Here is a 24,496-nt window from a genome sequence, read left to right as displayed (position 1 = left end):
CAATGTACGCATGATAAACGAAGCTAGTGTTTAATCTTTAGATGATTAGATTATGAGGACACTCAGTCCTCGTTTATTGTCATTTGGAAATGCATGCATTAAGAAATGATACAATGTTCCTCCAGAGTGATATCACAAAAAAAAACAGGACAAACCAAAGACTAACACTGACAAAACCATATAATTATAACATATAGTTACAGCAGTGCAAAACAATACCATAATTTGATAGAGAGCAGACCATGGGCACGGTAAAAAGAAGTCTCAAGGTTCTGATCGACTCCCGATAGTCCCGATAGCAGGTTGCAAAAGAGAGAAACTCTCCCTGCCATAAGCCTCCAGGCGCCAACAACTGCTGATGCTTTGGAAGCACCCGACCACAGCTGACTCTGAGTCCGTCCGAAAACTTCGAGCCTCCGACACAGCCTCTCCGAGCACTATCCTTTGCCGAGCGCTTCGACCCCGCCCCGGCCGCCGAGCAACAAGCAAAGCCGAGGGCTCGGGGCCTTCTGCTCCAGAGATTCTGGATCACACAGTAGCGGCAGCAGCAAAGCAGGCATTTTAGAAGTTTCTCCAGATGTTCGTCCGTGCTCTCATGTCTGTGTCCATCAAATCAGGATTGTGCACGGCACCCTACTTGACAGATAGCAGATATTCACCAGAGTGGCCACTGTGCGCTGCGTCGCGCCGCCATCTCCTCCTCCATTGAGGAGGCTTGGGTACAACGCTCACTATAGTATCACACCTGGCTGAGGACTTGAGGTGCCGTTGGTTGGAGAACAACAGAATGCTCGTTCATGGATGTAGACTGCGTCCGGAGTGCGGCGTTTTTGGGATAAGAAGGAATAAAATGCAGCAGCATAATATATGCAGTACCCTTTTCCCTCAAATTTGTTGAAAGTATTCAGGCTCTGCTCCACACACCTAACTCACCAGTGGTTCACTGAATGTAATGAACATGCTTTTTGGGTTGCTTTCTGAGGGGTCACCTGAGAGAAATTGATAAGCTTATTAAAATCAGAGATAAGACCATAAGACATCAGAGCAGAATTAGGCCATTTTGCCCATTGAGTGCTCTGCCGTTCTATCATGGATGATTTATTATCCTTCTCAGCCTTATTCTCCTGCCTTCTCCCTGTAACTTTTGACAGCCTTACTAATCAAAAATTTATCAACCTCCACTTTAAATATACCCACTGACGTGGCCTCCACTGCTGACTCTGGCAATGAATTCCCCAGATTCGACACCTTGTGTCTAAAAAAATTCCTCCTCATCTCTGTTCTAAAGTGACGTCCTTCTATTCTGAGGCTTGTCTGCCCTCTGGTTCTAAACTTCCTCCACTATATGAAACATCCTCTCTATATTCATTCTGTCTTTGTCTTCTATAAGTTTCAATAGGTTTCAATAAAATCCTCCTTCTAAACTCCAGCGAATACAGACTGAGAGCCATCAAATGCTCCTCATACGTTAACCCTTTCATTCCTGGGACATTTCCATGAACTTTCTCTGGAAACCTCTCCAACGCCAGCCAGCTTAGATAAGGAGCCAGAAACAGCTCGCAATACTCCCAAGTGTGGTCTGACCAACGCCTTATAAAACCATAAAAGGTAGACAGAACCTTTTCCCCAAGGTAGAAATGTCAAATTCTGGAGAAACATGTACTTAAGGTCAGAGGCAGCAGTTTAAACCTGATGAGCAAGGTAAGTTTTATTCACACAGAGAGTGGTGACTGCCTGGAGCAGGGTAATGGCAGAAGCAGTTAAGGTTGAAGTGTTTAAGAGGCTTTTTAAACATATGAATGTGCTGGGATTGGAGGGTTATGGATTTTGTGTAGGCAGAAGAGATTTAGTTTAATTTGGCTTCCTGTTCGGCACAAATGTTCAAGTTCAGTTTTTGTCATTCAACCTTATGCATGTACACTGCTGAACGAAACGCCACACAAAATGCACAATACAGTACATACAGTATAATTCACAACACAAAGTTCAAAGTAAATTTATTATCCAAGTACACCTATGTCACCATACACAACCCTGAGATTCATTTTCTTGTGGGCATACTCAATAAATCCATAATAAAATAATAACCATAATAGAATGAATGAAAGACCACATCAACTTGGGTGTTCAACCACTGTGAAAAAGATGACAAACTGTGCAAATACAAAAAGAAAGTAACAATAATAAATAAATAAGCAATAAATATAAAGAACATGACATTCAGAGTCCTTGAAAGTGAGTCCATAGGGTGTAGGAACATTTCAATGATGGGGCAAGTGAAGTTATCCCCTTTGGTTCAAGAGCCTGATGATTGAGCAGTAATAACAATTCCTGCACCTGGTGGTGTGAGTCCTGAGGCTCCTGTATCTTCTGATGGGAGCAGGAAGAAGAGAGCATGATCTGGGTGGTGGGGTTCCCAGAAGAGAGCATATCCTGGGTGGTAGGTGTCCCACCCCAGATGATAAAGTAATATTACCACAAATAATTTAGCAAGTAATGAAATATCTTCCAGAACATCTTGAGGCCTTTTCCTGTGCTCTTCTGTTCCATTTTCAACATGCGCACCAAGTTCAACACAACCTTGACTTGCCACGTTGCAATGCAACAATATCACAACAAAACCGCTACCGAAACCTTACAGTCTGTAGCATCATTGAAGAAATACTTGGATAATTACACAGAGAGGCAGGACTTGAAGTGTTGTGGGCCAAACACTGGACCTTGGGACTAACTGGGTGGTCCCTGCGATCAGCATGGATTCAGTGGGACGAAGGGCCTTTATCCATGCCGTATTGCTCTATGACCCTTTGCCTCGATCAACCTTTTCACTGCAGAGCCAGAATTGTGTTTGGTTAGAAAACAAAGCTGAATTGAGATGAAGGTCCATCTTTATCCCCTGGAAACAGGACTCAGAAATCAACCAGCCTACTCTGGTGTCCAAAGCTCTGTTATTAACATGTACAACCATGTAACTTCAAGGAGGGATAGGAGCAGAATTAGGCCTTTCAGCCCATCACTACTGCTCCACCATTCCCAATGAGTTAGCCTCCGCAACCGTCTTTGGCAATGAAGTTCACAGATTCATCCTCTGGCTAAAGTAATTCTAAAGGGACAGACTCTTATTCTGAGGCCGTGCCCTCTGGTACTAGACTCCCTCACTATTATAAACATACTTCAATTGTCCACTCTTTTTAAGCCTTTCTATACTTAGTAAGTTCAAATGAGATCTCTCTCAGTCTTTTAAACTCCAGTAAGAACAGGCCCATAGCCGTCAATTACTCCTCATACATTAACCTTGGGATCATTCTCATGAACTTCCTCTGAGAAGGATAATATTTCAGCTGTGATCGAATGACAGAACAGATTCAGTGGGCCGAATAGCTCCAATGGTGTGTGTCTTAAGGCAAGTTCCTCAAGTTCAGTTCCTGCCGGCAAACTATACTTAAAGATCGAAATGAAACTGTGTTCAAACTATAACCTATGGAGTTCCCAAGCCGAATAAACACACTGGCTCTACTGTAAACAGCTTCACCAAATTTTCCCCACTTGCCAGCCAGAGTTTTAAATCTTGTGGAATGATATCATCTGGAAGCTCAGGAGAGAGAGAGAGATTTGAAAATGTGATTGTATTTACTGAGAGTTATTTTTCTGTGGCTTCTTCAACAGATCTGTGCCAGTGATTGAGATGCATTGACTGGCCTTTGTGTTCTCAGTTCAGCCAGCTCCTTTGAGTGACGCTTATTTTGAGCTGTATGGTAGTGTACCATTTGGCATAGCACTTTACAGTGCCAATTCTTGCCACTGTCTGTAAGGAGTTTTTCCATTCTCCCCATGACTGCATGGGATTCCTCCGGGTGCTCCACTTTCCTCCCACAGTCCAAAGTTGTATGGTTTAGAGTTAGTAAGTTGTGGACGTACCATATTGGTGCCAGATGCATGGTGACAATTGTGGGCTGCCCCCGCCAGCACATCCTTGATGCGAACGATGCATTTCACTCCAGTATGATGGCTCGAGTTGAGTATGATGTTCTTCTAAGGGTTTTTTATTCATTTCTGGGATATGGGCGTCGCCAGCTCAGCCAGTATTTAGTGCCCATCCCTAGTGGCCCTTGAGAAGGTGGTGATGAGCTGCCTTCCAGAACCGCTGCAGTCCCTGAGGTGTAGGCACACTCACAGTGCAGTTAGGGAGGAAATTCCATGATTTTGACCCAGCATAAGGGGTTATTGGTGGGTGTTTGGGTTGATCTAGAGGCCAAACTGAGATCCACATAGGACTTAATCTGGGATGTTGGGCTGGTTTCCCTTAATGGAGAATGCCTGTTTGTGACTTTAATGCATGGAGGCTGATGCATGGGCAGCCACCACATGGCCCTTGATAGATTGCAGTTAGAGTCAAATGGCATGGAGTGTAAGATGACTGGGGACCCTTCACTGCTGCAGCCTTCCTCCACCGTTGTCTGGAACCCTCTTGCCATGGATAACTCTACCCAGAGCTAAGTGCCAGATGGTAAATTCCAGACTCTATCGCTCTGGGGATCGTGGTGACGATCCTTGGAGAAGGAGCTCTGTATCAGTGTACGGTTTGAAGTACATGTGACAAATAAAGCTGCTCTTTAACTGGAAAGCAATCCCAGAGATAGTGCAATTGTCCAAAACTGTTGGTAACTAGGTACTTCCCCTATCGTCCTTAATTTGGACTGGGGAAAGGAAAAGGGTCTAGGAGAGAGAACCACTGATATGTGTAATGCACTGGAAGCAAGCTGTGTGAGTTTGATCAGTAGAGTTTTGAACAATATATTTTATTTTTCCCTTTCTGCTTTTGAGGACACTGTGCCAAATCGAGCATGGTCAGTACTTTGTTAAAGTGACCATCCATTCCCAGTGACCATTTGAGTGGTGGATGACAGTTCAACAACTGGTCACGCCTTCATTTATTTCTTTTTTTTAGTGATTGAAGCAGGTTCTTCCCGCCCAATGAGCCGGAACCGCCCAGTTACACCCATGTGACCAATTAACCTACTAACCAGTATGCCTTTGGAATATGGGAGGAAACCGGAGCACCTGGAGAAAACACGGTCATGGAGGGAGCTTACCAACTCCTTACAGAATGCAGCAGGAATCTGTAGGGTCTTGACCATCCCTTTCCCTCCTCAGGTTCTGCTTAACCCACTGAGATCCTCCAGCAGTTCCCTTTTTGCTCCAGGCTGTGGCATTGGCAATCTTTTGTGTTTCCATATCTTAGTTGAAGCTATCCATAAGACATAGGAGCAGAATTAGGCCATTTGGCCCATCAATTTTGCTCCACCATTCCATCATGGCCGATTTATTATCCCTCTCAAGCCCATTTTCATAACTTCTACCCGTAACTTTTGGCGCCCTGACCAATCAAGAACCTATCAACTTCTGCTTTAAATATACTCAATGACTTGACCTCTACAGCCATCTGTGGCAATGGATTCCACAGATTCATTATGCTCTGGGTATCCATCCCATCTGGGCTGAATCACGTCACAGCAACTCTGTATGGGAGGCTCAAGTGAGGTCTGTTTGACCCTTCTTACGTCTTCCAGATGTAAATCTATTGCCCCTCAGGTAAGTTAACAATGTCCACAGCCAATATGCGGGAATAAAAGTCTAGGGTTTATTGTCTACGTGGATAGAATGTTTTAATTAACTCACTATAGCATGTGATAATAACAGCAAGCTTTAACAAGAAGCCCATTTGAGGCTGGTATGTATTGTGTGCATTAAATCACAGATTTACTTCTGCATGTTTTCGGCAGAAACGGTGGTTCTGTTTCGTTTCAGTCTTCCCATGTCCTCACCCCTGTCCCACCCTTGGGTACCAGCAGCGGTTCGGAGCAGTGTCAGCGCCCTCTGAATGCGTCTCTGGTGGGTTTTCTTGTCCCTCCAGGCTTTCACGGCGGAGTACTCGCGTTTGGTGCGGCTGGCTCAGGAGGACACCACCCTGGACAATGACAACCGACTGAAGCACGTGATTGTCTACTTGCTTCACAACGAAGCGCCAAAGAAAATCATCGAGAGGACGCTGCTCGAGCAGTTTGCAGATCGCAACCTCACTTTCGATGAACGGTACTTTTTATTACTTTCCTTCTCAAAATAAACTGAGCTCCTCTGATCTTTGGGAGGCATGGTAGCGTAGCAGTTAGCTGAACACTCTACAGCACCAGCAAACTGGGTTCAATTCCTGCCAGAATCTATATGGAGTTTGGACTTTCTCCCCGTGACTGCGTGGGTTTCTTACAGATCTTCCAGTTTCCTCCTACATTCCAAAAGCATACAGAGTCGGGTTAATAAGTTGAGGACCTGCTATGTTAGCACTGGAACCATGGTGACACTTGCGTGCTGCCCCTCACACACGCTCTGCCTGTGTTGGTCATTGATGCAGCAACACATTTCACTCTATGTTTCAATGTACATGTGACAAAAAAAGCTAACCTTTGAAATCTTTGGGACATACCACAGCACTTTACAGTTAGTAAAATTAGTTTTTAAGCAAATAAATCATAATTGTTTTACAGACAAATTGATTTATTTGACAAAAATGTAAATTAGAACAGAAATAATGCTACAGAGTCATACGACAAGGAAGCAGGCCCTTCAGCCCATCTGGTCCTTGCCAACCAAGATGCCTTTCTGAATTTGTCCCATTTACCAGTATCTTATCATTATCCATATCCCTGTTCAAGTGCCTTTTAAATCTATTAATTCACCTGCCTCAGCCACTTCCTTTGGCAGCTACTCCCATATACTCACTATCTCCTGGGAGAAAGAGTTGTCGCTCAGTTTCCCAATAAATCTATCCTTTCTCACCTTGAGCCAATCCCCTCTGGTTCTCCATTCTTTGACTCTGGGAAATGTATTTCATGTTGAGTTAGTGACTCAGCCCCTTCAAAGCTGCTCCAGCACTCAATAAGATCGCAGTTGCCATGCTTATAACCTCGATGGTGAATTCTGACTAACCCCCACCTTAGTTTACCTTCTTGTTTATCATTAACATACAGAAGCTTTAAATACATTCAAAGATTCTGCTTCCATCGTTCTTTCAGGAAGATGGCTCCAAAGAGAGAAGCCATTTTTTCTGAAATCTGACGTGGGCAGTCATAGAGTCACAGAAAAGTGCAGCACAGAAACAGCCCATCTAGGTCTGCATCTGCATCGACCTGCACCTGGACCATAACGCCCCCCCCCCCCCCCATACCCCTACTATCCATCAGGTTATAGAAAACAACAGCACAGAAACAAGCCCTTCAGCCCATCTGGTCCATGCCAAACCGTTTAAGCTGCCCAGTTGCATTGAGCATGGCCCTCCATACCCCTGCTATTCATGTACCTATCCAAATTTTTCTTCAGCGTTGAAATTGAGCTTGCATGCACCACTTGTGCTGGCAGCTCATTCCACACTCTCAAGACCCTCTGAGTGAAGAAATTTCCCCTCATGTTCCCGTTAAACTTTTCATCTTTTACCCGTAATGCATCACCCCTAGTTGTAGTCCCATCCAATCAAGTCACCATTTTATCTTTAAACAGCAACTCCGGTTCTAGGTTCCTCTACGTAAGGAAATATCCAATTTGACATGCGATGCAGGATTTTCTGTGTTCCACTGAAGTCAGCTCTAAACTTCCTGAGCTCCAGCAGAATATAAACTCGGTTTACCTCAACATCTCCTCATTTCTAACCAGGGAGTAAATTCAGGGATTTGTTGGATCCCGATGCTTTTGTGATTCATAGGTTCTTCGGGAGTCAAGAATGAGGTGCAAAACATTTCGCTAAGCAATTTTATTAAGTGTTATAAGAGCAAAGACTGAACAAGAAATGAAAAGATAAAGGAAAAAACAGTCCCATTCTCAGACCAGAGATAACAAAAATTCCAGTGATAACAATTAACCTAGAAAATAGCCAGATTTAAATGAAGTCACACCTGCTACTGAAAACAAAGAATTTTTGAGAAAAATGCATAAACAACAGTGCTGTAATTACTGGAAAATTCACTGAAATTTTACATGGAAATAGATGAGTTTATAAGCAAGCAAGTAGAGAAAAGTTAAACTACCCTGAAAATAATGATAAAAATAACAATTCTAAACTCTATTCGACAGAGTACATCTGTCTCCATGCCTTACCACCCACCCACCCACGTCCTCCCCCACCAACTCTGCAACTGACAGACACATCACTGATCTCTTTTCATCTTTTGTTGCTGTAGTTTCACATATTTATACAACTGTTTGTTTTATTATAATCATGCCAGTAACATGAAGTCTTACATAAATATGCACCTCACACTTTGTCAGTATGGTGTGTATTTAATATTTCACTAATGTTTAAGGGGAGACTTGCAGCATGGACAACTGCCGGTCTTCCATACAATCTTGCCCAGGCCTGCGCCCTGGAAACCTTCCAAGGTGCAAATCCATGGTCTCACGAGACTAACGATTGCCTATATATAATATTTGAGCAGTGTTCTAAATATGTTGTTTGTTTAAGCATTCTTTGTTTGATTGTTTAAATAATTCCTAAGGGGTTATATGTCACGAGCCCACCATTGGTCAGGGTTGACCATGGATGTTGTATTCTAACTGCATAGATACACAAGCCCAGCACAGTACAATATTTCTCCCTCCCCTCCGCCCATCTTTTAACTCTACTCCTCATCTTTTTTTTCTTCGGTCCTGCTGAAGAGTCTCAGCCCAAAACGTTGACAGTACTCTTTTCCATAGATGCTGCCTGGTCTGCTGAGTTCCTCCAGCATTTTGTGTGTGCTAATTCAATATGGAGAACAGACTGTTGTCCATGTAGCAAGCTTCCCCTCACCATGCATCGGTCGAAACTGAAAAAATGGCAGCGACCGATACAGTTTGGTGTCAGCAGCATTGCAAGAGTTGCCAGTCAGCGTTGAACTCAACGTAGGACTGCTTTAGGCGTTCCAGCTCTTAGTTTTCCCTTGGGGTTCACTCCTGCAGCCTTCTCCATAAGTGGGTATAGCCTCAAGGCAGTGGAGGTTTAAGATCAGAGTTTTCCTTCTGGATGAGCTGCCAACTACGGCTGATGAGCCCCATCTGCTCAGAGCGATTGGTTTTAAGGCGCCAGTCACCTGCCTTTCTCCCTTCTCCTGTCAGTAGAAATGGTTCCCCTGGGCTTAGTAGCTAAGCCACACGTGAAGGCCAGGAGCTGGACTTGGTTGTTAGAGGCTATTTGAGACGCACACCATTACCACCCCTTGCTATAAGAACCCTAAAGAACCACAGGTTATACGTAAGCATATGTGAATGGCATACATCATTACATGACACATTATAAGTGTGCACCTCACTTAAAGTAAAAACAAAACTAAGACATATTCTCTAGGGCTCCCAAGTTTTTCTTTCGATTAGTGTTATGTTTTGGAGTTACAAAACATAACACCCATCAATCTTAAGTCCGTACCACTCGGGGACTAATTTTGTGACTGTATGGGCTGGATTGTAACTACATGTGCTCTGGGTGACTATACGTACTGTGTTCTTGCACCTTGACCATGTCTCATTTGGCTGTATACATGTGTATAGTTGAATGACAATAAACTTGAATTTGAATTTGAGTCCTAGTTCAGGACTCCTTCAAAGTTAACGTGCAGGTCAAGTTAGTAATACGGAAGGTCAATGTGATGTTAACATTCATCCAGAGATGACTTGAATTTCAAAGCAAGGATGCACTTCTGAAATTTTGTAAGCGGTAGATCAAACTGCATTTAGCATATTGTGAATAACTTTGGGACCTGTATCCAGGGAAGGACGTGCTACCCCGCAGAGGATCCAGAGGAGATTCACAGGAATGAGAGGCTTAACACGAGGAGCATTTAATGTCTCTGAGCTTGTGCTCGATGGAGTTCAGGAAGATGAAGAGGGAATCTCATTGAAATCTACTAGATACTGAAAGGCCTGGACAAAGTGAATGTGGAAAAGATGTTTCCATTAGTAGGAGAGTCTAGGATCAAGGGCACAGCCTTAAGACAAAGGGACAACAATTTAAAAAAGGAGATGAGGAGAAATTGCAAATAACGGGCTTAGATCGGCTGTGACTACCTTTGTTGCTGTGAACTCATTTTTGTAAGCTTCATATCTAAATGTTATTAGCTTGCTTTCATTGTTTGTAGGATTTGTTTTATTTTCTGCACATTGGTGCTTGACGGTCTATTTTTTAATGCGTTCTTTTGGGATTTTTTGTTATGTGGCTGCCTATGGGGAGACGAATCTCAAGGTTAGATGTGGTGTACTCTACATACTTTGATAATAAATGTACTTTGAACTTTGAATTTCTTCAGTCAGAGGATGGTCAGTGTATGAAATTTGTTGCCGCAGAGGGCTGCAGAGGCCGTTGGGTGTAGTTAAGGCAGAAATGGATTGGGATTAAGGGTTACAGGGAGAAGCCAGGAGAATGAGGTTGAACAAAAGCAGTCATGATTGATGGCGGAGCAAATTCAAGAGTCTGATCCTGTACCTATATTTTATTGTTTATAAGACAACTTGACCATTCAGAGATTACAGAACATAGAGCAGTACAGTCCACCATGTTGTGCTGACCTTTAAACCTACTCCAAGATTAGTCTAACCCTTCCCTCCCTTATATTGTATCCCTCCACTTCTCTTTCATCCATGTGCCTAAGTGTCTCTTAAATGTCCTAAAGTATCTGCTTCTAACAGGCGGAGTGCTTCACCTACCACTCTCTGTTCAAAAAATTTACCTCTGACATTCCCCAAATACCTTCCTCCAATCACCTTAAAATTATGCCCTCTGATCAAAACCATTGGTGTAATTATTACCTGATCAGTCAGGTAAATTTGACTGAGTTTAACCTATTTATATCCTTTCTTGTGTGGGGACGTGGCCAAGTGGTTAAGGCTAGTTCAAGCCCCAGCTAAGGCAACGTGTTGTGTCCTCGAGCAAGGCACTTAATCACACATTGCACTGCAACGACACTGGTGCCAAGCTGTATTGACCCTTGCCCTTCCCTTGGACAACATTGGTGTTGTGGAGAGGGGAGACTTGCAGCATGGGCAACTGCTGATCTTACATACAACCTTGCCCAGGCCTGCGCCCTGGAGAATGAAGATGCAGATCCATGGTCTCGCAAGACTAACGGATGCCTTTTTTTTATCCTTTCTTGACTAAGGTTTGTAGTGCTGCACAAAGATTTGAAGAACAAGTCTGGGTAAATGACTTGAAAGTCTGTAGTGTTGTGGATTTCAGTTAAGGGATTGTTTGACTACAAACATGATGTAAATCAAGAGGTGAGATAGGCAGAGGGCTACAGATGGAATTTAATCCCAGCAAGTCCAATGTAATGCATTTTTGGAAGTTTAATAGGAATATGATGTACACTGTAAATGGCAGCATGTTAAGAAATGCAAGTAAACGGAGTGACCTCACTATTCAAGTCCGTAGTTCTCTGAAAGGAGCAATACAGATGGATGTGGTGGTGGCAAAGGCATATGACAATATGGTGATTTCTTGTAAGATGTTGGTGCGCTCGGACGCAGCGGTTTCTAAGGGACCAATGGAAGGTGTTATTGTCCTTTTTAAGCAACACACACAAAATGCTGGAGGAATTCAGCAGGCCAGGCAGCATCTATGGAAAAGTGTACAGTCAACGTTTCAGGCTGAGACCCTTCAGCGGGACTGGAGAAAAAAAGATGAGGAGTCGGATTTAGAAGGTGGGGGGAGGAAGGGAGAAACACAAGGTGATCTGTGAAACTTGGAGTGGGGGAGGCGTGAAGTAAAGAGCTGGGAAGTTGATTGCCTAGTCCCTGCTCCTTCCCATTTTCTTTCTTCCATGGCCTTCTGTCCTCTCCTATTAGATTCTCCCTTCTGCAGCCCTGGATCTCTCACCAATCAACTTCCCAGCTCTTTACCTCACCCTTCCCCCCCGCCCACAAGGTTTCACCTGTCACCTTGTGTTTCTCCCTCCCCCTTACCCCACCTTCTAATTCTGACAACTCATCTTTTTTTCTCCAGTCATGCTGTAGGGTCTTAGCCCAAAATGTTGACTTACTCTTTTCCATAAATGCTGCCTGGCCTGCTGAGTTCCTCCAGCATTTTTTGTGTGTTGCTTGGATTTCCAGCATCTGCAGATTTTCTTTTGTTTGTGATTGTCTTTTTTAAGCGTATTTTTACAATTGCAAGACCCTGGATATTAAGAACTTAAGGTACTGCAGATCTACCCGTTCAATGAGTTGTTTGTTGGAGGAACTGAAGGGGTTTGGTGTGGACCATGTTGCTAGAGAGGCGTAGGAGTTGGTGCGCCAAGGTGGTATGCAGTCTAACAGCGAGTGATGTCTTAGTCACTTTTCTTGTGATCGCAAGGCCCTGTTGGACATTGATAGGATGGAATGCTGCAAGTCCAGTTACCTGGTTTATTTGCAGATGGCGGAGGAGCTGTAGGGTTTTGGTCATAGCAAGGACTCGGCTTCAAACCATGGTGTCACTGTTTGCAGCCTTCCAGGAAAGGATGGGGAGCATTGGAGGCTGTGCTGGAAAAGAGCAAGAGGGTATGTTTAAGATGAAAGGACAGAGTTTTAAAGGGGATGTAAGCAATTTTTTTTCTACACAGAGATTAAATGATAGCTGGATTGTTCTGCAAAAGGAGGTGGTGGAATCAGATGCAAGTCACTGCATTTAGGAGACATTTAGTCAGGCATTTAAATAGGCAAGGCCTAGTAGGTTAGGGATCCAATAGATAGCAGAATAGACAAAGGAAAATCAGTGGATGTTGTGTACCTGGATTTTCAGAAGGCCTTTGACACAGTGCCATACATGATACTTAACAAAATAAGAGCCTATGGTATTACAGGAAAGATACTAGCATGGATAGAGTAACCATATAACAATTACAGCACGGAAACAGGCCATCTCGACCCTTCTAGTCCGTGCTGAACGCTTACTCTCACCTAGTCCCACCGACCTGCACTCAGCCCATAACCCTCCATTCCTGTCCTGTCCGTATAGCTGTCCAATTTAACTTTAAATGACAACATCGAACCTGCCTCAACCACTTCTGCTGGAAGCTCGTTCCACACAGCTACCACTCTGTAAAGAAGTTACCCCTAAACTTTTGCCCTTTAACTCTCAACTCATGTCCTCTTGTTTGAATCTCCCCTACTCTCAATGGAAAAAGCCTGTCCATACCAACTCTATCTATCCCCCTCATAATTTTAAATACCTCTATCAAGTCCCCCCTCAACCTTCTACACTCCAAAGAATGAAGACCCAACTTGTTCAACCTTTCTCTGTAACTTAGGTGATGAAACCCAGGTAACATTCCACTAAATCTTCTCTGTACTCTCTCTATTTTGTTGACATCTTTCCTATAACTCGGTGACCAGAACTGTACACAGTACTCCAAATTTGGCCTTACCAATGCCTTGTACAATTTCAACATTAAATCCCAACTCCTATACTCAGTGCTCTGATTTATGAAGGCCAGCATACCAAAAGCTTTCTTCACCACCCTATCCACATGAGATTCCACCTTCAGGGAACTATGCACCATTATTCCTAGATCCCTCTGTTCTACTGCATTCTTCAATGCCCTACCATTTACCATGTATGTCCTATTTTGATTAGTCCTACCAAAATGTAGCACCTCACATTTATCAGCATTAAACTCCATCTGCCATCTTTCAGCCCACTCTTCTAACTGGCCTAAATCTCTCTGCAAGCTTTGAAAACCTACTTCATTATCTACGACTCCACCTATCTTAGTATCATCTACATACTTACTATTCCAGTTTACCACCCCATCACCCAGATCATTAATGTACATGACAAATAACATTGGACCCAGTACAGATCCCTGAGGCACACCACTAGTCACCGGCCTCCAAACTGACAAACAGTTATCTACCACTACTCTCTGGCGTCTCCCATCCAGCCACTGCTGAATCCATTTTACTACTTCAATATTAATGCCTAACGATTGAACCTTCCTAACTAACCCTCCGTGTGGAACCTTGTCAAAGGCCTTACTGAAGTCCATATAGACAACATCCAGTGCTTTACCCTTGTCAACTTTCCTAGTAAACTCTTCAAAAAATTCAGTAAGATTTGTCAAGCATGACCGTCCACACACAAATCCATGTTGACTGTTCCTAATCAGACCCTGTCTATCCAGATAATCATATATACCATTTCTAAGAATACTTTCCATCAATTTACCCACCACTGAGGTCAAACTCACAGGCCGATAATTGCTAGGTTTACTCTTAGAACCCTTTTTAAACAATGGAACAACATGAGCAATACGCCAATCCTCCGGCACCATCCCAGTTTCTAATGACATTTGAAATATTTCTGTCAGAGCCCCTGCTATTTCCACACTAACTTCCCTCAAGGTCCTAGGGAATATCCTGTCAGGACCCGGAGACTTATCCACTTTTATATTCCTTAAAAGCGCCGGTACTTCCTCTTCTTTAATCATCATAGTTTCCATAACTTCCCTACCTGTTTCCTTTACCTTACACAATTCAATATCCTTCTCCTTAGTGAATATCAAAGAAAAGAAATTGTTCAGAATCTCCCCTACCTCTTTTGGCTCCACACATAGCTGTCCACTCTGATTCACTAAGGGACCAATTTTATCCCTCACTATCCTTTTGCTATTAATATAACTGTAGAAACCCTTTGGATTCATTTTCACCTTACTTGCCAAAGCAACCTCATATCTTCTTTTAGCTTTTCTAGTTTCCTTCTTAAGGTTCTTTTTACATTCTTTATATTCCTCGAGCACCTCATTTACTCCATGCTGCCTATATTTATTATAAATATCTCCCTTTTTCCGAACCAAGTTTCCAATATCCCTTGAAAACCATGGCTCTCTCAAACTTTTAACCTTTCAGCCTAACAGGAACATAAAGGTTCTGTACCCTCAAAAATTTCACCTTTAAATGACCTCCATTTCTCTATTACGTCCTTCCCAGAAAACAAATTGTCCCAATCCACTCCTCCTAAATCCTTTCGCATCTCCTTAAAGTTAGCCTTTCTCCAATCAAAAATCTCAACCCTGGGTCCAGACCTATCCTTCTCCATAATTATATTGAAACTAATGGCATTGTGATCACTGGACCCGAAGTGCTCCCCAACACAAACCTCCGTCACCTGACCTATCTCATTTCCTAGCAGGAGATCCAACACTGCCCCTTCTCTAGTTGGTACCTCTGTGTATTGCTGCAAAAAACTATCCTGCACACATTTTACAAACTCCAAACCATCCAGCCCTTTTACAGTATGGGCTTCCCAGTCTATGTGTGGAAAATTAAAATCTCCCAGAATTACAACCTTGTGCTTACTACAAATATCTGCTATCTCCTTACAAATTTGCTGCTCCAATTCTCGCTCCCTATTTGGTGGTCTATAATACACCTCTATAAGTGTTACTACACCTTTCCCATTCCTTAATTCCACCCAAATAGTCTCCCTAGATGAGCTCTCTCATCTATCCTGCCAGAGCACCACTGTAATATTTTCTCTGACAAGCAATGCAACACCTCCCCCTCTTGTCCCTCCGATTCTATCACACCTGAAGCAATGAAATCCAGGAATATTTAGATGCCAATCACACCCCTCCTGTAACCATGTTTCACTAATAGCCACCACATCATACTTCCAGGTATCAATCCAGGTTTTAAGCTCATCCACCTTTCTTATAATGCTCCTAGCATTAAAATAAATGCATTTAAGAAATTTTCCACCTCTTACTCTCTGTTTATTACTAATGGTGCAAACAACTTTACTATTTTCTTTTTCTTCCTTCTCCCCTACATCTGTTCCAACACTGGTTCCCCTCCCCCCCCGGGTATCTAGTTTAAATGCACTGGAGCCTCTCTAGCAAACCTACCTGCAAGAATATTTGTCCCCCTCCAGTTCAGATGTAAACCGTCCCGCCGGAACAGGTCCCACCTTCCCTGGAAAACTGCCCAATTATCTAAAAATCTGAAGCCCTCCCTCCTGCACCACGTCTTCAGCCACGTGTTGTTCTGCATTATCTTACTATTTCTGAACCCACCTGCACGGGCACTGGTAGCAATCCTGAGATTGCTATCCTGGAGGTCCTGTCCTTTAACTTGGCGCCTAACTCCCTAAACTCGCCTTTCAGGACCTCCTCACTCTTTCTACCCATGTCATTGGTCCCTACATGGACCATGACATCCAGCTGCTCACCCTCCCTCTTGAGAATACTGAGAACATGATCCGAGATATCGCGGACCTTGGCACCACGGAGGCAACAGACCATCTGGGATTCTCGATCTCTTCCACAGAACCTCTTATCTGTCCCGTAACTATCGAATCCCCTATCATGTCTGCTCTCCTCTTTTCCCTCCTTCCCTTCTGAGCTGAGGGTCCAGTCTTGGTGTCAGAGACGCCACCACTGCAACTTGTCCCTGGTAGGTCGTCCCCATCAACAGTATCCAAAACGATGTACTTATTATTGGTGGGAATGGTCTCAGGGGTGCTCTGCTCATTCTGTCTGTTCCCTTTCCCTCTCCTGACAGTCACCCAGCTACTTGTCTCCTGACTCTTAGAGGTGACTATCTCCCTGTAACACCTGCTTATTTCTGCTTCTGCCTCCCAAATAATCCGAAGTTCATCCAGCTCCAGCTCCAGCTCCAGCTCCAGTTCCCTAACTCGGTTTGTCAGGAGCTGCAGTTGGATGCACCTTTTACAGGTGTAGTCATCAGGGACAATTGTGCTCACCCTGACTTCCCACATACTGCAAATGGAGCACTCAACAGCCCTAACTGCTGTCTCCATTACCTACTCTTAAGGTAATTAGATTTACTTAAGGAACTTACCCTGCCTTACCTCACTTGGAGTGAAGCTCTACTTCAGCCTCTGCTTGCCGAAGCCTCAGGAGCCAAAGCCTTCCTACTCTGTCTCCCGCTACTCCGTTGCCCGCTACAACTGATTGTGCAGTGGCCGATTGGCAGGAGGCAAAGAATGGGAATAAAGTGGCCTTTTCTGGTTGGCTGCTGGTGATTAGTGGTATTCCACTGGGGCTGATATTGGGACCGCTTCATTGATTTGGATGACGGAATTGACAGCATTGTGGCAAAGTTTGTGGATATGTGAAGATAGGTCTAGGGACAGGTAGTGCTGAGGAAGCAGGGAGTCTACAGAAAAGTGGCAGATGGAATAGAGTGTGGGAAAGTGTATAGCCATGCATTTGGTAGAGAGAATAAAGGTGTAGACTATTTGCTAAGTGAGGAGAAAATTCAAAAATCAGACGTGCAAAAGGACTTAAGAGACCTTGTGCAGGATTCACTAAACTTGAACTTGCAGTTGAGTTGGTGATAATGAAGGCAAATGCAATGTGAGCATTCATTTTGAGAGGGTGAGAGTATAAAAGCAAGGATGTAATTCTGAGGCTTTAAGGCATTGGTCAGACCGCACTTGGAGAGTATTGAGAGCAGTTTTGCGCACCTTATCTCAAAAAGGATGTTTTGGCATTGGAGAGGATCCAGAAGAGGTTCATGAGAATGATTCCAAGAATGGAAAGGTTAACATATGAAGAACATTTGATGGCTCTGGGCCTCTGCTCACAGGAATTCAAAAGAATGAGGGGGGAATGTCATTGAAACCTATCGAATACTAAAAGGCCTAGATAGGAGTGGATGTGGAAAGGTTGTTTCCTATAGTAGGGGGAGTCTAGGACCACAGCCTCAGAATTAGAGGGATGCCCATTTAGAACAGAGATGAGGAGGAATTTTTCTAGCCAGGACGTAGTGAACCTGTGGAATTCATTGCCACAGATGGCTGTGGATGCCAAGTCATTGGTTACGAGGAAAACGCAGAAGAACGGGGTTGAGGGGGATAATAAGTCAGCCGTAATGGAATGGCAGAACAGACTCGGTGGGCTGAATGGTGTAATTCTGTTCCTATTCCTATGGTCTAATACAGGCTAATGGGATTAGTGTGGATGGGCAAAAACAAATCAATGAAATCCAAGCTGTCTTCAATCTTTCATTTATTTTATTTCTGTTAGTTTTATTCAGACATACAGCATGGTAACAGGTTCTTTCGGCCGGATGAGCCCATGCTATAAACCAGTATGCATTTGGAAAATGGGAGGAAAATGGAGCATCCGGAAGAAACCCATGCAGTCATGAGGGGAACATACAAACTCCTTACAGACAGCAATGGGAATTGAACCCAGGGTGCTTACACTGTCTGCTATGCGACTGTGCCACGAGGCTTTGATTTTTCTATATTATGTATTCAGATTTCTCTATCAAAGCATCCAGCGAAATGCATGTTTAATGTCAATAACCAACACACCTTACGGATGTGCTGGGGGCAGCCTGTAGATATCAACACACATTACAGCACCAACATAGATTGTCTACAATGTTCAGCAGAACAACACAAGCAGCAATAAACAATGACGTAATGAAACAAAACAAGCCCTTTACCTCCCTTCCACACAGACAGACCTCTCACACCAGGACAGGCCACCTCTGGGCCTCCAACCTTTTCTTGGTAAGGAGCTAGTCCAGATCCATGAACGCTTTGCAGGGATGTCAACACCCACCAGGAAATTTGCCACATCTCCCGGCTTCACCACTAATTCTAGTGTCCCGATCTGGTCTGAGATATCTTTCAGAGGAACAGTGATGTGTGGTGTCATTACCTGCAGGTTTGCTTCTGAGTCTCACCCATTCCATCATTTCTGTGTTTAAGGTGTCGCAGTGTAATGAAAATTGCTCGGGCCAAGCTTGAATTAATCAAACCCAAGGAAGTCAACATGGAGGAGTATGAGGTCAGTGTGCTAGCATGGGTTAAAGACTGATCACATAGAAAGTAAGAGTCTGACTAACTGCATTCTGTTGTATACCCGATCTCAAGCTAAATTTATTATCAAAGTACATACGTGTCACCACGTATTATCCTGAGATTCATTTTCTTGCAATCATTCACAGTAAATACAAAGGAACACGATAGAATCAATGAAAAACTGCACACAGACAGACAACCAACCAATGTTCAAAAGACAAACTGCAGATTGTCAGAGCAATGTATCTATTTTCTGTCTACTGTATTTTCTGTAGTGCATTTATTATGGGTAATTTGCCACATGGGTTGGAGCGTGGCAGAAGTGAAGAGTATAGTTACATATTCACGCTTTCTCTAAGCCAGTTTAGCCTGGTTATAGCCAGGGAGTAGACGAGGATGAATTTTTTTGTTGACTGGTTAAAACTGCTTAAATACGCTAAGATCGTTAATGGTACCGTCTAGACCATTGTTTCGTGTCTCGCTAGTTTTAGTTTTATGGGTTTTTATTGTTACAAGATTGTTCGTTATTGCTAGTTTCTTAAAGGATCAAATGTACTTGCTTCGATTTAGAATTTTGTTATTGTGGATAGCACATCATATGGTGTCAATCCATGTGCCGTACATATAAATAAATAATACATACAAGCATACAGAGAACTGAGTTGTAGAGTCTTTGACAGTGAGCCAGTAGGTTGAATTCAGTTTACAGTAATGTTGAGATGAGTGAAGTTATCTGCACTGGTTCAGGAGCCTAATGGTTAAGGGGCAATAACTGTTCCTGAACCTGGTGGTGTGGGACCTAAGGCCCCTGTACCTCCTTCCCACTGGCAGCAGCGAGAAGAGAGTATGGCCTGAATAATGGGGGTTCCTGATAATGGATGATGCTTTCTTGTGGCAGTGTTCCTTGTAGATGTGCTCAAAGGTGGGGGAGGGCTTTTCCTGTGATGGACTAGGCCATATATATATAAAACTCTCTTACGTTCACCTCTCAGCTTCCTTCACTCCAAGGAAAACAATCCCAGTCTTTACAGTTTCGTCCTGTAACACATTCTCTTCAGCCCTTGCAACATCCTTATGAATCTTAAATAATAAAGAATAGTATTGATAACAAGTGTTATAGAGTCCTTGAAAGTGAAGTCATGGTTATGGAATCAGTTCAGTGTTGAGATGAGTGAAGTTCAGGAGACTGATGGTTGAAGGGATAATAACTGTTCCTGGTGGTATGGGACTTAAGATTCTCGTACCTCCTGCCTGATGGCGGCAGCAAGAAGAGAGCATGGCTTGGATGGTGAGGGTAGTTGATGATGGTCGCTGCTTTCTCATAGCAGCGCTCCTTGTAGATGCACCTAAGATATACAGAACAAAGGTTTTCCCTATATCTCAGTACATGTGACAGTGATAAACCAACTTATCAGTCCCCTCATGTTTTGTTTTGAACAGAGGTGGCATCAGGAATACCGAAGGTTTCGAGAAACCACCGTTTGTATAATGATCGGCCTGGAGCTGTTCCAGAGGAAATGGTAAGATGGGGATTGTATTGTGCACAGTGAGTGTAACATCTTTATTTACTGTGAGTTTTAAGGATCAAGGGCCTACTTTATGCACCATATACATTTACATGTATTAGAAATTTCAGGGCACAACACGCAACAAAAAATATTCAATAATGATAAAGAATTTGTCGGTTTTTTGCTTTGTGCTGTGCCATATGACGTGGGTGTTTATGGCCTTTCTATGGATGGCAATGATTCTTCTTGTTAAACTTTTCCACAGAAGTGGTTTGCCATTCCCTTCTTCTGGGCAGTGTCTTTACAAGACCCAGCCATTACCAATACTCTTCAGAGATTGTCCACCTGGCCTCAGAGGTCACATAATCAGGACTTGTGATACGCACCAGCTGCACATACGACCATCCACCACCTGCTCCAAAGGCTTCGTATGACCCATTGGGGAGCTAAGCAGGTGATACACCTTGCCCAAGGGTGACCTGCAGGTTGGCGGAGGGAAGGAGCACCTTACTCCTCCTTTGGTAGAGACCCATATAAAGAATTATATGAAAAATAAAGTTAGAGGTTCAAGTACAGATACTGAATAAAATGTGCATAAATACATAAATGCCAGCATGTATTTGTGATGTAAAGAACATTATAAAAAATAGTTTAGCATGTCTATAGTGAAGTGCGGTGATGGGCGTAATAGATCTCTGCTCTTCAAATACAAGCTAATTTGCACATCAAGTTTCTGCCATTTTCATTCTCTTGAAATATCCCTGCTGCTTTGGTTTAAGTTCTAAATGCAAGAGATTCTGCAGTTGCTGGAAATCTTGAACAACACACACAGAGTACCGGAAGAACTCCTCAGGTTAGACAGCGTCAATAGAAAGGAATAAAGAGTCGACATTTCAGGCCAAGTCCTGATGAAGGGTGTTAGCCTGACACGTTGGTTTTTATACCTTTCCATAGATGCTGCATGAACTGATCAGTTTCTCCAGCGTTTTTTATTTGTTGTTTAAGTTCTGCCGATTCCTCCAGCTGACCAGTTTTGCTTCCTCTCTCCAGATTGGTCTGAAAAGCCACTTTGCAGTGACCCCTGCTGGAGTAAAGCCAATAGTGCAGCCTGAGAACTGCAGGAGCTGTCTCAGCCCATAGCAACCAGCAGCCTGGGAGTAATCCCACACACTACTGGATAAAAGCCACATGGGCAAACCTTAGGATCAGAAGACACGGGAGCAGGACTAAGCCATTCAACTTATCAAGTCTGCTCCACCATTCAATCGTTGCTGATTTATTTTCCCTCCACTCTATTCTACCGTCTTTGGTGCCCTTACTAATCAAGAACCTTTCAATATCCATTTTAAATATAACCAATGACTTGGCTTGCACAGGCATCTATGGTAATGAATTCCCCTGTTTCACTACCCTCTGGCTGAAGAAATTCTTCCTCATTTTTGTTTTAAAGGGACATCCTTGTATTCCAAGGTTGTGCTCTCTGATCATAGATTCCTTCACAATTGGAAAAATCTTTTCCATGTCCCTTCTATACGTGCCTCTCAATATTTGATAGGCTTCAACGACATCCCCTCATTCTTCTAAACTCTGAGGAGTACAGGCCTAGCACAATCAAACACTCCTCATACGTACACAAAGTGCGGGGGGAACTCAGCAGGCCAGGCAGCATCTATGGAAAAGAGTAAACAGTCGATGTTCCGGGCTGAGAACAGGTCCAGCATTTTGTGTGTGTTGCTGGGAATTCCAGCGTCTGCAGATTTTCTCATGTTTGATTTTCTCATGTTTGTGTTCCTCATACATTCCATTCCTGGAATTATTCTTGTTAGCCTCTGGACCCTCTCTAATGCTAAGACATCCTTTCTACCTCGTTATGATTTTGCATTTTAATGTGTATCTGCATTGCCCTTTCTCTGTAGCTATACATTTTATTCTAGATTATTAATGTTTTACCTTGTACTTCCTCAATGTCCTGTGCAATGAATTGACCTATATGAAAGACAAGCTTTACACTGTATCTTGGTACACATGACAGTAAGAAACCTATTCCACTTTCTCTTTAAGGGGCTCATTAAATGGAAGATATTTGGAAAAGACCTGACTAAAGAAAACTTGGGACAAATTAGATTGTCCGGTGAATGATTCTGGGAATGAAAGGGTTAATGTATGATGCGCATTTGATGGGCCTGTACTCGCTGGAGTTTAGGGGATTTCTATTGAAACATTGAATATTGTAAGATCTAGATAGAGTGGATATACAGAGGATGTTCGAAGTTCAAAGTAAATTCATTATCGAAGTGCAGTACATACAGTGGCATGCAAAAGTTTGGGCACCCCTGGTCAAACTGTCTGTTACTGTGAATAGTTAAGTGAGTAGAAGATGAACTGATCTCCAAAAGTCGTAAAGTTAAAGATGAAACATTCTTTTCAACATTTTAAGCAAGATTAGTGTTTTTTTGTACAATTTCAGAGTGGGGGTAAAAAGGAAAGGAGCACCATGCAAAAGTTTGGGCACCACAAGAGAGTTCAGCTCTCTGATAACTTTTACCAAGGTCTCAGACCTTAATTAGCTTGTTAGGTCTATGGCTTGTTCACAGTCATCGTTAGCAAAGGCCAGGTGATGCAAATTTCAAAGCTTTATAAATACCCTGACTCCTCAAACCTTGTCCCAACAATCAGCAGCCATGGGCTCCTTTAAGCAGCTGCCTGGCACTCTGAAAATTAAAATAAATGATGCCCACAAAGCAGGAGAAGGCTATAAGAAGATAGCAAAGCGCTTTCAGGTAGCCGTTTCCTCAGTTTGTAATGTAATTAAGCAATGGCAGTTAACAGGAATGGTGCAGGTCAAGTTGAGGTCTGGAAGACCAAGAAAACTTTCTGAGAGAACTGCTCGTAGGATTGCTAGCATCAGAAGTTCGCAAAGGAACATCTAAACAAGCCCAATGCATTTTGGAAACAAGTCCTGTGGACTGATGAAGTGAAAATAGAACTTTTTGGCTGCAATGGGCAGAGGTATGTTTGGAGAAAAAAGGGTGCAGAATTTCATGAAAAGAACACCTCTCCAACTGTTAAGCACGGGGGTGGATCGATCATACTTTGGGTTTGTGTTGCAGCCAGTAGCACGGGGAACATTTCACAAGTAGAGGGAAGAATGAATTTGATTTAATACCAGCAAATTCTGGAAGCAAACATCATACCGCCTGTAAAAAAGTTGAAGTTGAAAAGAGGATGGCTTCTACAACAGGACAATAATCCTAAACATACCTCAAAATCTTCAATGGACTACCTCAAGAAGCGCAAGCTGAAGGTTTTGCCATGGCCCTCACAGACCCCCGACCAAAACATCATCGAGAATCTGTGGATAAAGAGCAGTGCATGCAAGACGGCCCAAGAATCTCACAGAACTAGAAGCCTTTTGCAAGGAAGTATGGGCGAAAATCCCCCATACAAGAATTGAAAGACTCTTAGCTGGCTACAGAAAGCGTTTACAAGCTGTGATACTTGCCATCGGGGGTGTTACTAAGTACTGACCATGCAGGGTGCCCAAACTTTTGCTTCCGGCCCTTTTCCTTCTTTGTTATTTTGAAACTGTATAAGATGGAAATAAAAAAGTAATCTTGCTTAAAATATTAAAGAAATGTGTCATCTTTAACGTTATGCCTTTTGGAAATCAGTTCATCTTTTACTCGCTTAGCTATTCATAGTAACAGAAATTTTAACCGGGGTGCTCAAACTTTTGCATGCCACTGTGAAGGTCACCATTTACTATACAACCCTGAGATTCATTTTCTTGCAGGCATTAGCAGTAAATACAGGAAACACAATGGAATCGATGAAAGACTGCCCCAGCCACTGTGTAAAAGACAATAAACTGTGCAAATACAAAAATAAAAACAAATAGATAAGTAAGTGATAAATATTGAGAGGCTGAGATGAAGAGTCCTTGAAAATGAGTCCATAGGTTATAGGAACATATCAATGATGGTGCAAGTGAGTTTAGTGAAGTTATCCCTCCAGATAATGAAAAGGAATAAAGAGTGGACATTTTAGTGACTGAAGGGTAATAACTGTTCGTAAACCTGGTGGTGTAGGTCCTGAGGCTCCTGTACCTTCCTCCTGATGCAGCAGTACAAAGAGAGCATAGCCTGGATGGTGGGGTGCCATT

General features: G+C 43.1%; 1 protein-coding gene across 6 annotated transcripts in view; it reads left to right on the top strand.

Moving 5' to 3' along the window:
• The window catches only part of usp25 (ubiquitin specific peptidase 25), a 551,935-nt gene that overhangs the window by 469,340 nt on the left and 58,099 nt on the right, over window positions 1-24,496 (top strand). For all 6 annotated transcript variants that reach the window (XM_072259857.1, XM_072259852.1, XM_072259853.1 and 3 more), the window contains 3 exons: window positions 5,915-6,093; window positions 18,734-18,812; window positions 20,267-20,346. In XM_072259857.1, coding sequence (XP_072115958.1) covers window positions 5,915-6,093; window positions 18,734-18,812; window positions 20,267-20,346 — 338 coding nt within the window. The remainder of the gene's footprint in view (window positions 1-5,914; window positions 6,094-18,733; window positions 18,813-20,266; window positions 20,347-24,496) is intronic.

This window comes from Mobula birostris, chromosome 6 (genome assembly GCF_030028105.1).
Source record: "Mobula birostris isolate sMobBir1 chromosome 6, sMobBir1.hap1, whole genome shotgun sequence".
Lineage (NCBI taxonomy): Eukaryota > Metazoa > Chordata > Chondrichthyes > Myliobatiformes > Myliobatidae > Mobula > Mobula birostris.
Note: the sequence above shows the minus strand (reverse complement) of the source record. Positions and strands in the feature narration are given on the sequence as shown.